Consider the following 15,857-nt stretch of genomic DNA (forward strand, 5'->3'; position numbering starts at 1 on the left):
AGCCCCATGTTTCTACCACCTCCTTCTCCTCTCCTCTCCAGCCCAGGACCACCAGCAACTGCTACAAACAATCCACTTTTAGCTTGAATACTCACAAAGTGCTCAGATGTAGCAATATGAAGCATACAATGAGGAAAATCTGTCACTGATCCAAAAAGCTTCCCAGCAAAGCTACAACACTGGAACTCACGTCATGACATATATTTCGAATCACAGTTTGTCTAAGATGTTTTTTTTTTCCTTTCAACCACAAGTAGTGTCCTCATGATTTCCAGCCACTGCATCTCAGCCACCCTCTGGAAAATCACAGAATCATAGAATGGTTTGGGTTGGAAGGGACCTTAAAGATCATCTAGTTCCAACCCCCCTGCCATGGGCAGGGACACCTTCCACTACACCAGGTTACTCAAAGCCTCGTCCAATTTGGCTTTGAACACTGCCAGGCAGGGGGCATCCACAGCTTCTCTGGGCAACCTGTTCCAGTGTCTCACCACCCTCACAGGAAAGAATTTCTTCCTAATATCTAATCTAAATCTCCCCTCTTTCAGTTTAAAACCATTCCCCCTTGTCCTATCACTACATGCCCTTGTAAAAAGCCCCTCTTCCGCTTTCCTGTAGGCCCCTTCAGGTACTGGTAGGCTGCTATAAAGTCTCCCTGGAGCCTCCTCTTCTCCAGGCTGAACAACCCCAACTCTCTCAGCCTGTCTTCATAGGAGAGGTGCTCCAGCCCTCTGATCATCTTTGTGGCCCTCCTCTGGACTCGCTCCAACAGGTCCATGTCCTTCTTATGTTGGGGGCCCCAGAGCTGAAAAGCAGTAAAAAGCCTATTCTCTTGTCGTGTTTCAGGAGTAGTTCACCAACAGCCAGATGCTAGTAAGTTCCACATTGACAGCAATTCTTTCTAACTGAGCAGTCAGATGGACTCAAATGTACCTTAGGGACAAAAAAGTCTGAGGGTATCAGAGACGCTGGATCATCGGAAGACTGCATTTTCTAAAGAAAACAAATTTCCCGTGCGCTCTTTCTCTGTAGTATTTTTATAACCATTTAGTGAATAAAATTTAAAATATCTTCTTGAATAGGAATCTTCTGTCAAGACCTTCATTCATAGGGAAACGTGATAAATGTTTATAGTGAAATAAGACCAATGTGCATGTTGTACAAAGCTCGCAAAATCCAGTGGTAAGTGCTATGTATCTTTTATTTTTTTTCATGTTTCTGAGTGCTATGTAACTTTTCCCTCTTACCTCCAGAAACCTTACCTATCACCCATTAGAGACTATCTATTTATTAGCTTGCAGTGAACACAGTCTGAATAGTGACATCAATACAGTTTTGTAACAAAGATGACATTACTGAACTAGAGCTGTTAACAACCAAGGCAAACTTCTCTGAATGTTAGTGCTGAATCTAAGCACCACCAGCACATGTCTAGAGACTGCAGCAGAAAATCACTGAGTAAATCACACTCAAATTGTTCCTGCAGTATTTAAAATATAGTTCAATAAAGACAACTTGAAATGTTTAGTTCTTTGCTTCCAAAATGGAAAGTAACCTTCTCATGTTTTCTGGAGAGATTTCAAGGCATATATTTTCTCTTTGTACCTTTCCATTTTTAGTAAAAGGCCCCAGACTGTTAGGGGTTGGCAAAGATGGTACTCCATGGGAGGCAAGGCTGTTGCAGCTCCACGTCCCCAGGTCCAGCCAGTAGAGAGTCCAGGCTGCATTCCCAATAGACACACACATATGCAATACATATATACATGGTGGTCCACACAGATGTACACGGAGAGAAACACTTAGCACTCACGTGACCACAAACACCACTGGCAGACTCGTTCTGCTCCCCTCTCTAAGCAAGCAGGATGAAAGTCCGCTAGTGGGAAAAACATGCACATAAACAATGTTGATTCCTTCAGTAACTGGCCTTGGATGCTGTTTATCCTGTAACTGGCGCTGGATGACCTGGACCTTCCAGTTACCTCACACACACACGTACTGTGTATCACTAGCAACTGACCTTAGACACTACCAGTACCTGGCCCCTGGATCCTCTCATCTCCAGTTGCCTCAAACAGGCCTCCTGGCTGAGCTGTGGACTTAAGGCTGATTCGAAACATGGCTCCCAGGCTACTTATCCTACTCACTGGCTAGTCCAGCTTGATATTCACTAGCCATTACACATTGACATATGTACTGATATATACATGTACTCTGGTCTCTCCAGCTGCTGGCACCCCAGGCTCAGGGACCTCTGTCATGAGGTCCTCACTTCAGTTGCTGGCACTTACACCTCCATACACAAACATGCATGCAGCAGAGTCCCATCACCTGGGAAAAAATTAGAAATAAGAGTCTAATGAGAAGATAGGACAGACCATGGTGATCAGGCATGGTCAGACAAACATCATGGTCTGACAAGCCACCCATTTCCATGTCACCGGCCCCTTTTAGTCCCTGCTCTATTGTCCCAAGTGTGTTCCTTCCTAAATCACCTTGATCCCTGTGGTGGATTGACCTTTGCCGGCTGCCAGGTACCCACCCATCCACTCTCCCACTCCGCCTCCTCAACAGGACATGGGGAGAAAATAGGATAAAAAAGCTTGTGGGTTGAGATAAGGACAAGGAGATGGCTCACCAGTTACTGTCATGGGCAAAACAGACTCAACTTGGGGAAATCAATTTAATTTATTGCCAATTAATAACAGAGTAGGATAGTGAGAAATAAAAACAAAAATGAAAACACTTTTCCCCCATTCCCTCTTCTGCCCAGGCTCAACTGCACTCCTGACTCTTCTATCTCCTTCCCCACTGAGCAGTGGCGGATGGGGAATGGGGACTGTGGTGTGTTCACAATGCTTCACCTCTGCTGCTCCTGTTGCTGTTCCTCTGCTCCAGCATGGGGTCCCACCCACAGGATACAGTCCTTCCAGAACTGCTCCAACGTGAGCTCCTCCCATGGGCTGCAGTTCTTCATGAACTACTCCAGCATGGGTCCTTTCCACAGGGTGCAGTCCTTCAGGAATGGACTGCTTCAGCGTTGGACCCTCACAGGGTCACAGGTCCTGCCAAAAATCCTGCTCGTTTGTGGGCTGCTCTCCACAGGCTGCAGCCTCCTTCAGGGCACATCCACCTGCTTGTGGTATGGGAACCTCCATGGACTGCAGATGAATATCTGCTCCACCGTGGACCTCCATGGGCTGCAGGGGGACAGCCTGCCTTGTCATCGTCTTGACCATGGGCTACAGGGGAATCTCTGCTCCAGCGCCTGGAGCACCTCCTCCCCCTCCTTCTGTGGCCTTGGTGTCTGCAGGGCTTGCTCTCTCACATTTTTTTCACTCCTCTCTCACAGCTGCTGCACAGCATTTTTTACCCTTTCTTAAATATGTTATCATGGAGGTGACACCAGCCTCACTGACAGGCTCAGATTTGGCCATTGGTGGGACTGTTTTGGAGGTGGCTGGAGCAGGTTGTGTCCAGCATGAAGCAGCTCCTGATCTCTTCTCACACAAGTCACTCCTGCAGCCCCCTGCTACCAAAACCTTGCCACGTAAACCCAGTACAATACCCTCCTGTAGATGACTCCTGACGGGTGTCACAGCCAGGACATGGCGTGGACAGCTCTCTGTGGGACAGCCCTGGAGCAGGGGGCTCTTCCCTCTGATGAGCTTACGGGAATCCCCCTGCCGCTCTGCCTCTGGGCTCCCCTGTGCTCCTGGGGATGAGCCCTTCACCACACAACCTCACCCAAACTCTAACTGTACAACCCTACTAACCGCAGAGAAAATGAGACAGCTGTTGGTTACAGGGAACTGCTAAGCGCTATGTAAAACTTCTGGCAACTTCAAGCACTGCTTTGAAAATTCTTGTTTGTGCTAATTAGCCGTGACCAGCGATTTTTTGTTTTTAAACATTAAATGCTCTGTTAAAACAAACTGATCTGTCAGGTAAACATTATTTAGGGTTGCAGATTAAACAAAAGTTATATATTAACTGAATGCCTATTTTCCATCTTTTATTTCAATACTTCTAATACACCAAACTTTTCTATGATACTCACGAAAAATTATCATAGAAACAATTCTAAGATTTTAACACACTCTTCCTGAATCTTGTGAAGAGAAAAGAAATTAACAGCAAATTTTCATAGCTATATCAATGAGTATGAGGCTGCAGCTCGATTATGTACCAAATCCAGTGTCTGGGCTGTAAATGCTGGATGGAAGGCACAGCAGACGGACGACTCAGACACCTGCTGTAAAACAACTGTGCTGTTCAAAATCGTTGAGAAAGTTTTATTGGCTTAAGTTTTTGCCAGAAGACTTCATGCTGGATTATACATAATTTGCCCAGGTCAGGAGTTTTGCTTCATGACCCTTTCACTTCTTCTCCAGTTTTGTGTTTCTTCACTTCTGAGATCACTATACCATGACATCCCCAACTCCCTTTCATTGCAAACTTGGTGCTGTGCTTTCACCGTGTCTTTGGACAGTCAGCAGCAGCCATAATCTGGTAACAGGGAGTTTGTCCCTTTGACTCAGTATCTGGCAACAGCGTTGCCAGACAGGTTATTTCTGAACACCCCAGAATCTCTCTCTCAATGTATTCTGTTACGCAAAAGGTGTACTGACAACTGCACTGCACTACTCTATTTTGCGAAAATTTCACACAGTGAATCGTAAAACATGTCAGTTCATATCCACCTACAATAATACAAATATCAGCCTATAAAGAAAAATTGAGTGATATGGTATACATATAAGTAACATTTAGAATTACAATTTAGTGTAGATAAAGATTCCCAAATATTTAAAATGTTTAATGAAGAGATAAATATAAAATATTATAGTATTACGGACATCTCATAATTGAAAATCTCTCTCAAAATACAAACAGATTATAATTAATTTAATTTTAGCTACTGTACCTTGTCAGTAAATCGAAGCATTCATTTTAGTACTCAATTTATTTAATCTCTGCCATAGCCAGGACTTTCTGTATCAAAAGGAAGAGGCTTAACTGGAAATCACTTGTGTCCTTTCTACTATTAACTTTGCAAACAGGCACACTGTAAGTCTGATATTTATTCACTTACTACTTTCTTCAGATAAAAAGGCTACATTTTTGTGCAGCATGTCTTAGAGAGGAGTTCTGAACAAAGCCCTTAGAAAGACAGCAGAAAAGTAAATAGTAAAAAAACCTCAGCAGATTACTCCTAGCAACAGCAACAAATCTAACAGTCCAGGTTTTCAGAAGCAGATTTTAGCAAATAATAGCGCCTTCACTGCCAAAAATTTATTGCAAATCTTGGAGTCAAACTAGAAAAAAGAATGATTCTTTTGATCATCTGTCTGCAATGTGTGCAAAATAAAACTGAGTTGTCCTGTGAGACTCAGATGCTAAAGGTCCCATGCAGCTAGTAGTAACATGTCATTTCTAAATTACCTTTCTTTTTTTTTTAACACAAAGCAATTATTCAAGATCTCATCATAACGGTGCGATATGAACTAACTAATGGACTGCTCAGAAGTCAGTAGTTATGACTTCATTTCTTTCCATACATGCAAACAACTTCATGTGTCTTTGTTGTTTCAATGAGGCTATATTTTCTTAAGAGATATTTTCTTGAAAAAAATAACCTGAAAATCTCAGAGAAAAATAAACACACAGAAAATGTAAATAAAACCTGGGTGCTATTTTAAATTCAGTTAAATTTTTCCTATAATTCAAGAATTGGGAATGCGGGAAGTTTGGGGATGTTAAGAAACAAACAAACAAAAAGATTCAGTGGTGAAATGAAAGCATAAATTAACAATAGAAATACAGAATACATGGGGGAGAAGAGAAAAATATTTAGCAAAAATCCAGATAAATGAGAAGTTATAAAGTCTAAGAAACTGTTGGGTGAATCTAAAACACTGACGAAAAATTTATGGTGGGAGGCCAGATGGCTAGTAAAGTTACACTATATGAGGGACAAAACAAATCTTATGAATAGCACAGACCCATCAGTAGATATAAACACAGAGATGAAAAGAATATTAACAATAATACAGTTCAGTATACATTTCTGTTTCCTAATATAAGCAAGAGGAGATTTATGAAATTCTCGCTAACTTACTACCTACTGAAGAAGAGGTTTAGCAATATCTACTCAATACTAGCTTCATTAAATACTAGACCAGAACAGCTTGTACCTGCAATGTCTGGACATGGATAAGATGTTAATCTTTAACTGATCTTAGAGCACTTACAAAAATACAGAAGAATGGAAGTAACTAACATTAGAGATTGCCGTACATGTTGACTGAGGCAATAATAAACTTACTCATTATCAAGATATTAATGTTCGCTTTTATTATCCAAAGTGAAAAATAAAAGCTGCCTGAATAACACACGAATAAACATATATTGTGCCATCTGGAAGTAGATACAATTAGTATGGTAACCATTAGGTACGGCTGTACAAACAGACTATTTTAAGACAGGAAAACACATCAAGAACAGTGGAACAGTCACTATTTTCGAAGAACTGTGGTATAGGAGTCTTCAGGAAGCAAGTTAAACTGTCCAAGACTCATGTTACAAGGAAGAAAAAAAGATACTAAAAATAAAATTAAAAACTGTTATACCAGTCTGTGATTATAGACTGATTTACTTGTTTTCTATTAGTACTTGAACATGTTACGAATTCTGCATCTGCAACACACACATACATATGCACATATACGTGTACATATATGTGCACATACATAAGGTATTTATAACCTAGCTGACACTCTTGCATTTCTTAGGTCAATTACTCTCACACCCAAGCAAAAATTCAAACCATACTTACCCCAGTATACGGTTCATTCCATGCCTAGCAGCATAATGGAGTGGAGTATTGTGCTGGTACGTTTCTCCATAAGAAGTATTTGGGTCAAGAGTTTCTTTTAGTTGAGGGTTGCTCTCATAGATTTGGCAGGCCAAGTTCTCATCTCCATTTATAAGAGCTTTGCGGAATTTGGTGGTTGTATTTCCCATGTTGCTATCCTAGCTATCAATGGCACTTTTTCTTTCCCCCTTCATCCACTTGTTGTACGGTTCTGTAACATGCTTCACAGCCTAAAAAGACAAACAATTTCAGTTATTCTGTAAATCACTCTTTCCTAGATGAATTCACCCAGAGCTACAGCACTGTAAGCAAGCATGTGAAGAAGTACATAGGGCCTGTAGACTCTACTCATGAATTGCTTGAGTCCTTCTAGGTAAATACACACAAATTCCCAATTCTTCACAGATTATTTCCCTGATAAATTGTGCCATCTCCCTGTGCAAATATCTCCACTGCCTATATTCTTTAAACATATGGGGAGAAAAAAATGGCCAATATCTACCTGTATTAGAAGACAGGGATGAACACTGAATTTCCATGAATGAGAAGTGAATTAGAAATTAGAAGTGATTTCAAAGCACAATAGAACTGAAGCAAAATTCTTAAACAAGGAGGTAAAATTCTTCAAAAGCATGCAGGAAAGCAGACATCAGTTTAACTTTTACTTAAAAAAGATGATGCAAAAATGTGCCTGAAGCACCTGTGCTTGTGCATGTGGGTGTAAACACCACCTTTCTGTGCCAGAAAGACGAATGCACGTCAACACAGGAATTACCATGGCCCCATCTTAACAGTTCTGCTAAGCAGACTCTTTTAAACACCTAACCTCGTTTTTAAAATGACACTTAGAGATCAACAACGGGTCCATACAATGCCAGACATTATACTGGCACAAATGAATTGCACCTTACAAGTACTTCAAAGCACTTTCCAGCTGCTCTCCAGCCTCTCACCTTTATCTGATGGAGGAGATCAGCAGATCAAGTTGCATAAAGACAGGGCAGACAGAGCATCTCCGCTCAGGAGATGGGACAAAAGAAGCTCATCAGATCGTGCAGTCGGAAAGGGCACACGGTTTATGTCAGAGGGACAGACAGGGGACTCAGCACCAGGTTGCAGCTGGTAGCACAGTGAACCTTCTAGGAGGTCTCTTTTGTGCATGAGTCATCCCATCCAGACTGCTCCATGCCAGACCTTTCACCCCACAAAGCACACACTGGGATCCAAATATGCCAGGCACAGCAGCTTAGACAACTGAGATTTATGATGTTGGGCATATATAATCAGGCAGGGCAGGAGCTGCCTTGTGCCCAGTACCTTATATTCAACTTGTTGGGACTATCTCAAAACTTCTATTTCCAGCACAGTTACTGCTGCCCAGACAGCCTTATAGACAGAGGAAATAGAGGAATCCAAGGGGTCTAGAGCTGCAGAAAATCGAAGGGAATTAGGATGTGGATGCAATTCATGTGAAAAAGATTTTGGGAAACCTGGGAAAGAGCCACGATGAGATATTTTTGTTTCCCCAGAGCAGCACTCTCACGAGCTGCTTTCAGCTACTTTTGAGAACTTACGTGTCACATTGCATCCCAGTCTTACTATAGCTTTGCTCAGATCCCATTCTGCACGAGATCCTACCAGTGGGAGTCTTGCACTGTCTCCTCTCCGCAGTTCCTCTGAGAGGTCATTTCGTCAAGGGGAGGGAAAAGGCCACTTTCATCCTAATCTCACCAGTGCCGCCAGGGCTGTTCAAGAAAGAAAGCAGTGGCCTTGATAGCCTCCATTTTCATCCCCTTTTCCTACAAACCTTGGTGAGGCAATCCTTATTTTGGAGTTGTTGTGTCCTACCTTTTGATGTCATTGTGTGAGGTAACAATGACACTGCCGAATCGGCTGACTCAACATCCTAAACGTGCTGCCCAAGTTCTCCTCTGTGACCACAGTTACCTTACAAGCAACTGCGTTAAGCAGCCGAATGTTTCTCACAATAATAATAAAGTAGGCACTCATCTAAAAGCAAATGCACACCCTTCATATGTTTAGTCATATACACAAACCAAAGCCCAGATTCTTCAATCACACTAAGGATTCTGCAGCATTTTGTATCTTTCCATCATCTCTATATTTTAAAATATAAACATGCAGATACTAGGCAGATATAATCACAGAATCACAGAATCAACCAGGTTGGAAGAGACCTCTGGGATCATCGAGTCCAACCGTTGCCCTGACACCACCCTGTCAACTAGACCATGGCACTAAGTGCCATGTCCAGTCTTTTCTTAAACACAGCCAGAGATGGTGACTCCACCACCTCCCTGGGCAGCCCATTCCAATGTCTAATAACCCTTTCTGAGAAGAAAAATTTTTATATTCTTCAAGAAATATTTATATTCTTCAAGAAAAAATATTTATATTCTTCAAGAAAGCCACTGCATGTTCACATTACGATGTCACAGCTCTCAGTGCTGTAGATTAATGTGTTTTCAGATGCAGAAACAGCTGCATTACTCTAAATATTCGATAGTTTCAGGCTTTAATGAAAGACTACAAAACCCAAGAAAAACTCTACACTCTTTTCAATCAACCAGCGGTACCTATTACCTTCAACAGCTAGGATCTCAAAATAACTTGAAAGAATGATTTTCAGTAAAGTTTGTTAACGACATTAGTTTATGGTATTATATTCTCTGTCAATCCCTATCCACCACCGATAGCTCTCAAGACAATAAACTAAATTAGACAAGAACAAGTGCCTGAAAGGTATCATGTTCCTAGAATCTTCAGAAAATCAATAATGAAGAGCCCACTAGTGCCCATAGCAAGAAGAAAAGCACAAAACCTTCTTCTATAATTTGAAATTACAAGGTAACAGCACCAACTGCCATGCACTTATTTCTGGAAATTAGCACATGGATAGCTTGCGTCAGCTGCACAACATGCTGCCTCTTGCTCCAAACTGGAACATTAAACAAACCTGGGTAGGGATGAGAGAGGCCTTGAGAGTACGAGGAGGTAAGATGGTGCCCTCAGTCAGTCTGAGAGAAGCTGGGGCAGGGTGGTACTGTTGAGATGTCGAAGAGGAGATCTGAATGGATTTAGGCAGGCGTCTGGAAATGCATGGGAGAACTGAGGGTCTGTGTAGGGTGGCTCTACAGAACTAAAAAGCTCAAGTTATTGCAGAGCAGAAAAGGCAAAAATTGTAAATTTTATTAATTCTACTGCACTCCAAACAAACTTTATTTATTTTTGATGGAGTATGGATATATTAGATGGTAGCACAGTCTTCAACAACTAATAATACAAAAGATGTAGGCACACTGCTTGAACTATTATGTACATTATCATAACATTTGGGAATTTTAGAAATATGCAGCATGTCCTGCATAAGTCACTGAACAAAACAGTGACATCTTCCATTAAAACAGCTTACAGCCTATGTGCATAATAAAGCGTATATACGATACAGACATGATACAGAAAGGTGAATGAAATAAAAAGAGTAAAATACAACAGAGCAGTGATGTGGCTTTGAACAGACACAAGTGAAACTCGCTGCAAAGCCAAGAATCAGCATAAAGCTATTCAAAATTTAGCAAATGGCTAATGTAACTATAGTCATCACATCATCAAAATAAAATGAAAGACGATAGAATGGGGATACTCCATGACAGCCCTTCAGGTGAAGGCAAAGAGCTTATATTTGATGTGATAGCAAGAAATCAACCTCTGGAAGAATGCAAGGAGAGAAGCGACAGGGTCAAAACTAACCCAGAAAACAATTCCCTACTTAAAATACATGATATGATAAACTGTACTAATGCCTTTCACCTTCATACAGTACCCACAAGGTCTTTCATCTTTAACACTACAACAGGCATTAGCTTTTTATGCTTTGGAAATTTGATGGGCCATGCTGTAGTTTTCTTTTCTGAATTAGCCATTAAACATGCCAGCAGGAATACAGAAAGACAGGGGAGAAGCTGCCTCTGTACCCTGGCTGTACAGTTTGCTCCCAACATGTTTGGAAGTCCAGAAGAAACCAAGATGTGACAGCTGCTGCCTCTCTCAAGCTGCTGTGGTTCATGAGTGCCCTGCTGTAAAATATTCAAGATGTGCCCATCTGCAGTCTTCAGTTCATCTTTCAGCTGACAGACCAACTACATCTGCCACCAAAGAAGCCTCTACTTCAACTGAAGGAGGAAAAGGACAAAATATGAGCTGATGCAACAAACTTCTGGATCTGAGAATGGCTGAAAGGGGCCCAGTCTGCCTTTGTTTTGTGTTGGTTTTTTTTCCATTAAGAGCTTCCAACCCGTTACATGTTTTCAGAGGACAGTAAGCTAATAAGGTCAGTGCTGGAACCAGGCAGTGAATCAGAGAAAGGAAACTTGGTTCGTTCTTTCAACATCTTGCTTCATGTTTTTGAAGGTGAAGGGCATGTAATACATCTCTTTCCTCCTGAAAGGGGAGAAACGGGTGGCAGGGAGGGAGCCTGGAAGGTCCAGCTAGTCCACAACCTCAGGGACCTGGAGAGCTCCTGTGGGCTGAATACTGGGGTTGCTAAAGCAGTTTCAGCAGCTCCCAGGCTTGCATGGGTAGTGTCACTGGTCTTGCTTTGCTGTTTGTATAAACCCAGCATTTAAAATCCTTATGCTATTTTTTAATGTGTCATATTACAAAAACATCACAGTGGATCAAAAAAGACGACATGAAAATGACGATTTTCAAGTATCTTATCTTAATAAAATGAAACTTGAATAGAATTTTACAGGACATAGACAAAATATTTGTTTGGTAGGCAGACCTATTCACTAAATTTTCAAGAGATAACAGAAAGGCTATAGCACAGCCTTTACCATAACCTCACAACATTTATCATAACCACAAATATCATAACCTTTTACACCAAAAAATTACAGGAAAAGCTAAATGCAATGTTTGCTAATTATATCCCATATTATTTCAGAATTCCAAACGTCATTCAAAATTAGAAACTGTATTTACTACTCTACTATTGCCAAATGAAAGTTCCAGCTTAAACAAAAAACCCAAAATATTGGTTACACAACCCACCTTAAAGTCTAAGGAAAGATTCTTATAAACTCAGCCAGGGGCATCACACTTCTCTGCTTTGGTAATGAACAGTAAAACATCTATGGGCTTATTAGCAACACTGCTAAAAGCAACACTTTGATATCCTAGCTCTGTAAATATTTAACAAAGAGACAGCCACTCTCATAGGAGCTTGAAGATTTGAGTCCAAGATGAAAAAAGAGTGGATACAGAAAGACACGGGTAGAGCACGGTAACATTTTGACAGTAGTTGCACCAGCTGCCCAATTACTATTGATTTTTCCATGGGCATCATCACAGAAGTGAGTTTGAAGAACAACTGTAATGGCTTAATAGGATTTTAGGAGTTCCTCCTTTGAAATACTGCCACGGTGCTTGCTAGAAATTTATAATGAATGATAAAGTATTGTTCAAGTGGGATCAGGTAAGTATTTTTGAAACAGCCTACTTCTGATACTCATTTAGGAACCCCGTATTGAACACACAAGTCTTTCATGATGTACCTCTCTCAACTTATATCTGAATTGCTTTAATACTGAAGCAGAATTTGACATATTGTGCTACACTGTACTGCTTAGGAAATCTATCAAAATCAGTAAAAAAATACTCAGGTTTAACTATAAGAAGAAAACGCTATACATTTCTTGCACCAAAAAATCTATTATCTATATAATGAGCAAAGATCAGCAATGATCTAATCATCATTTGCAACCATTATTTTACAATGTAACAGTGTGTAATTCCACAGTTTAATGCTAAAAAGTTTGAATACAATTTGCAGCTTAAAAACCCTGTACTTCTCATTTGACAAGTCTATTTTTTCATGTGAACTATAAGAACATTATTGTGGAATAGCTCAGTGAGCCAAGCTCAAAGAAGTAAGACTTTACATAGCCCCTCATAATTAAATCTTAATATTATTAAAATAAAATACGTTATTGTCTAAAATTAGTGTACATTACATGGTTTCTACACCCTTGGAAAGATAAGTGATAGTGAACTGCTTACACAAAAAGGATAAAGAATAAAGATATCAAAATTACTCATTTTTCAAAAGCACCTGGCTTTTGCTGAAAGTATAAAAAACTATATTCCATTCTAAAAGCACCTTCTGTTTCAAGCACAGTTAGCTCAAAAGGTAACTATTTTATTTGCTTTGGATACTGAAGTTAAACAGCTCATTTTTAAAAGCTGAGTGTCTAAAATATTTGCTGCAGAGTCTGTCCTGCATTATAAATCATAATTGATTGCAGAAGGAAATCATGAACAGCTTCACCGAGAAAAGCCTAGTAACCTGGTATACTTAAGAGGAGTGTCACGCCGTGATGTCGGTAATTTTAATCCTCACTGCTGGGACGGACTAACACAAATGAAGTAAGTCAAAAGTTATGTTCAAGAACACTCAGGATACCAAGCCCTCTCCCAAGCACAGCAGAAAAAGTCCTAGTTAGTGCTCTTCTTCCTCCCTTGCCCCCTCCCCTCTCTGCAAAGTAAAGAGCACCACAGTGCCAAAAATTTCTTCACTTTACCAAGAGGACAGATTTAAAAATGAAACATTCAAATTGGAATGGGCTGCCCAGGGAGGTGGTGGAGTCACCATCTCTGGCTGTGTTTAAGAAAAGACTGGACATGGCACTTAGTGCCATGGTCTAGTTGACAGGGTGGTGTCAGGGCAACGGTTGGACTTGATGATCCCTGAGGTCTCTTCCAACCTGGCTGATTCTGTGATTCTGTGAAATGGGCATACCTACTTTATGTATGGCTGGCAGAGATGTATATAATGAAGATGTAGCAGAAAAAGTCAGGATAAAGCTAATTTTTACATGTTTACAGTAAAGATTTAAGATTTGCCAAATTTTAATTAATGGGCAAAAATTGCTCTTGCTGGATACCTGCATCTGGAGGAACATTTCTGCAAAGTTTTAAGTAACAAATGTACCAGCAAAGCTTGAAAATCGAGTTATGGAAAAGTGGTGGTGAAGGGGCTTGTTTGGTTTTGGTTTGTTTGTTTTCGGTGCTTGGGGTTTTTTTACACACTAAAATATTCTAAGGTTTGTGCCAAAAGTTCTGAAGTCATCGAAATGATGAAAGCATCTCTGCCACTTTCAGCCTCTGGGAATAGAGCTTGACATCAAATTCAGTGTTATATTTTACACGTCAAAGTACAGACCAAAAAAATAATTGATATGCCAACATCTCTCCCTGTGTAGAATAATCACCAACATAACGTTCTCTGTATTTTAAATACCAAGATTGAAAAGTGGCAATAATGTTGAGAGTTGACTTGAATAAAACATAGTGTAGGGTAGTGAGATAATTAATTATTTCCTCATTTATATGTTTGTGCGATAGAGGGTCTAGTAAATTATGTAACAATCTTTTTATGCTGGCATGTGTACCCACAAGTAGAAGGCTTAAAGTTATTGCTCAACTCAGTAATTTGAGACTTTGGCTTACTGACTCAGGCACAAAGACTTTCATCCAGGTGGGGTATTTTCTTTCAGACACACCTCTTTCACAACCCCAGTTTGTGAAGAAAAAGGATTTTAAGCATGGCTTTGGTTTTCTTTGCATTGATACACTTACAGGGATGCAACAGGGCCAGCTGCAGCAGAGACTAGAAGCAGCTATCACTTTAAAGAAAAAATTCTGCATAGATGTAGCTAAAGTAATTGCTACATTAATTTTGATGGTGGTGTCTACAGTACTTGCATTCATCATCTAAATGAAACGTGGTAAATCCACTGTGGCATAGGTACATACACATACGGCAGGAGAGACAAGATACTGTGCAGCCAAATCAGAGGTATACTGTGATAGATGAAGACAGCATCCCTGCAGACAGTCAGGGGAAAAAAAAAATCCAGCTGCACAAGTTAAAAGGAGCATCTGTTTCGGTGCATCCCTTTTTTTTTTTTTATCCTTAGGGAGCCGCAATTCAGTAAGATGGAACAAAAGAGCTATCATTCTAGAATTATGCACTGAAATATCCAGTAGTCTCACCTGTAATTGCAGATCATTTCATATTCATTCCATGGCACCATGTCTTTAGAAAATTATTTTTAAAATAACAACAAAACCCTCAAAGTTCTCTGAAGTCCAGATAATACTTTGGAGATGTTCCCAACGCAATTGTCTGTCAAGGCCTTAATAATCTGATTTAATTTGCTGTAGCTTAGTTACTGATACAAGAAAGATATTCTTAATGGTCTTTTTAGACTCCAGTCATAAAATACAGCAGAACTCTTTTAGGGCTAGCTCTTCACTCCTCAGGTTACGTAGACTAACCAAATCTAAAATAATATAAAATATCTGTACCTAGTGTAATACTGACACTACCACCCTAAGACCTCCTCTGTCTAGATCAGAAGGTGCAAAAGCACAAAAAGAAATGTTTGATATTTTATTAGATTCAGTCAAGGTAAAGACAGACACACTTGATAGTTCTGGCATTTTATCTCAAGCACACTGTTTTAGTATAAAAAGCTCACTATAGACTGCTCCACCGACTAAAGTAACTCAATACACTTGATACAGTGCATAAAACACTTGGTTCAACAAATGTCTATAAAAGTGACTTCTCTACCACAGGTCAATGCTGATAGCACCACTTTTTCATCAAGCAACAGTGAACAAATATCACCCAGCCTCTATATAAAGAAGTACCAGCAGCTGGTGACTCACAGGACAGTTAGCATCAGTGATAACCTAAAGAATATGAACCAGAGGCTGGTAACGTTCTTAACCAGTGCAGTGACTCTCATGTTAGCAGCACAAGAACCCCATTCGGGTAGTGTAATGCTTCTCTGATTGGTTTCCTCTTACCCTCACACACATATCATGCCCAACGTGTCGGCTGGGATGGAAGCCTCTCTGCAAAAAAGACTCAAACACACTTTGTTTA

At 40.4% G+C, this 15,857-nt stretch overlaps 1 protein-coding gene across 7 annotated transcripts in view; it reads right to left on the reverse strand.

Moving 5' to 3' along the window:
• Window positions 1–15,857, reverse strand: part of ANKIB1 (ankyrin repeat and IBR domain containing 1) — a 109,036-nt gene that overhangs the window by 60,342 nt on the left and 32,837 nt on the right. For 5 of the 7 annotated variants that reach the window (XM_068405497.1, XM_068405500.1, XM_068405501.1 and 2 more), the window contains one exon: window positions 6,839–7,107. In XM_068405497.1, the coding sequence (XP_068261598.1) occupies window positions 6,839–7,026 (188 nt within the window). In that variant the 5' untranslated portion in view covers window positions 7,027–7,107. Of the gene's footprint in view, window positions 1–6,838; window positions 7,108–8,515; window positions 8,575–9,854; window positions 9,988–15,857 lie in introns of those variants that run through there. The other 2 variants (XM_068405496.1, XM_068405498.1) reach the window with 2 other exon arrangements.

This window comes from Nyctibius grandis, chromosome 7 (genome assembly GCF_013368605.1).
Source record: "Nyctibius grandis isolate bNycGra1 chromosome 7, bNycGra1.pri, whole genome shotgun sequence".
Classification (NCBI taxonomy): domain Eukaryota; kingdom Metazoa; phylum Chordata; class Aves; order Nyctibiiformes; family Nyctibiidae; genus Nyctibius; species Nyctibius grandis.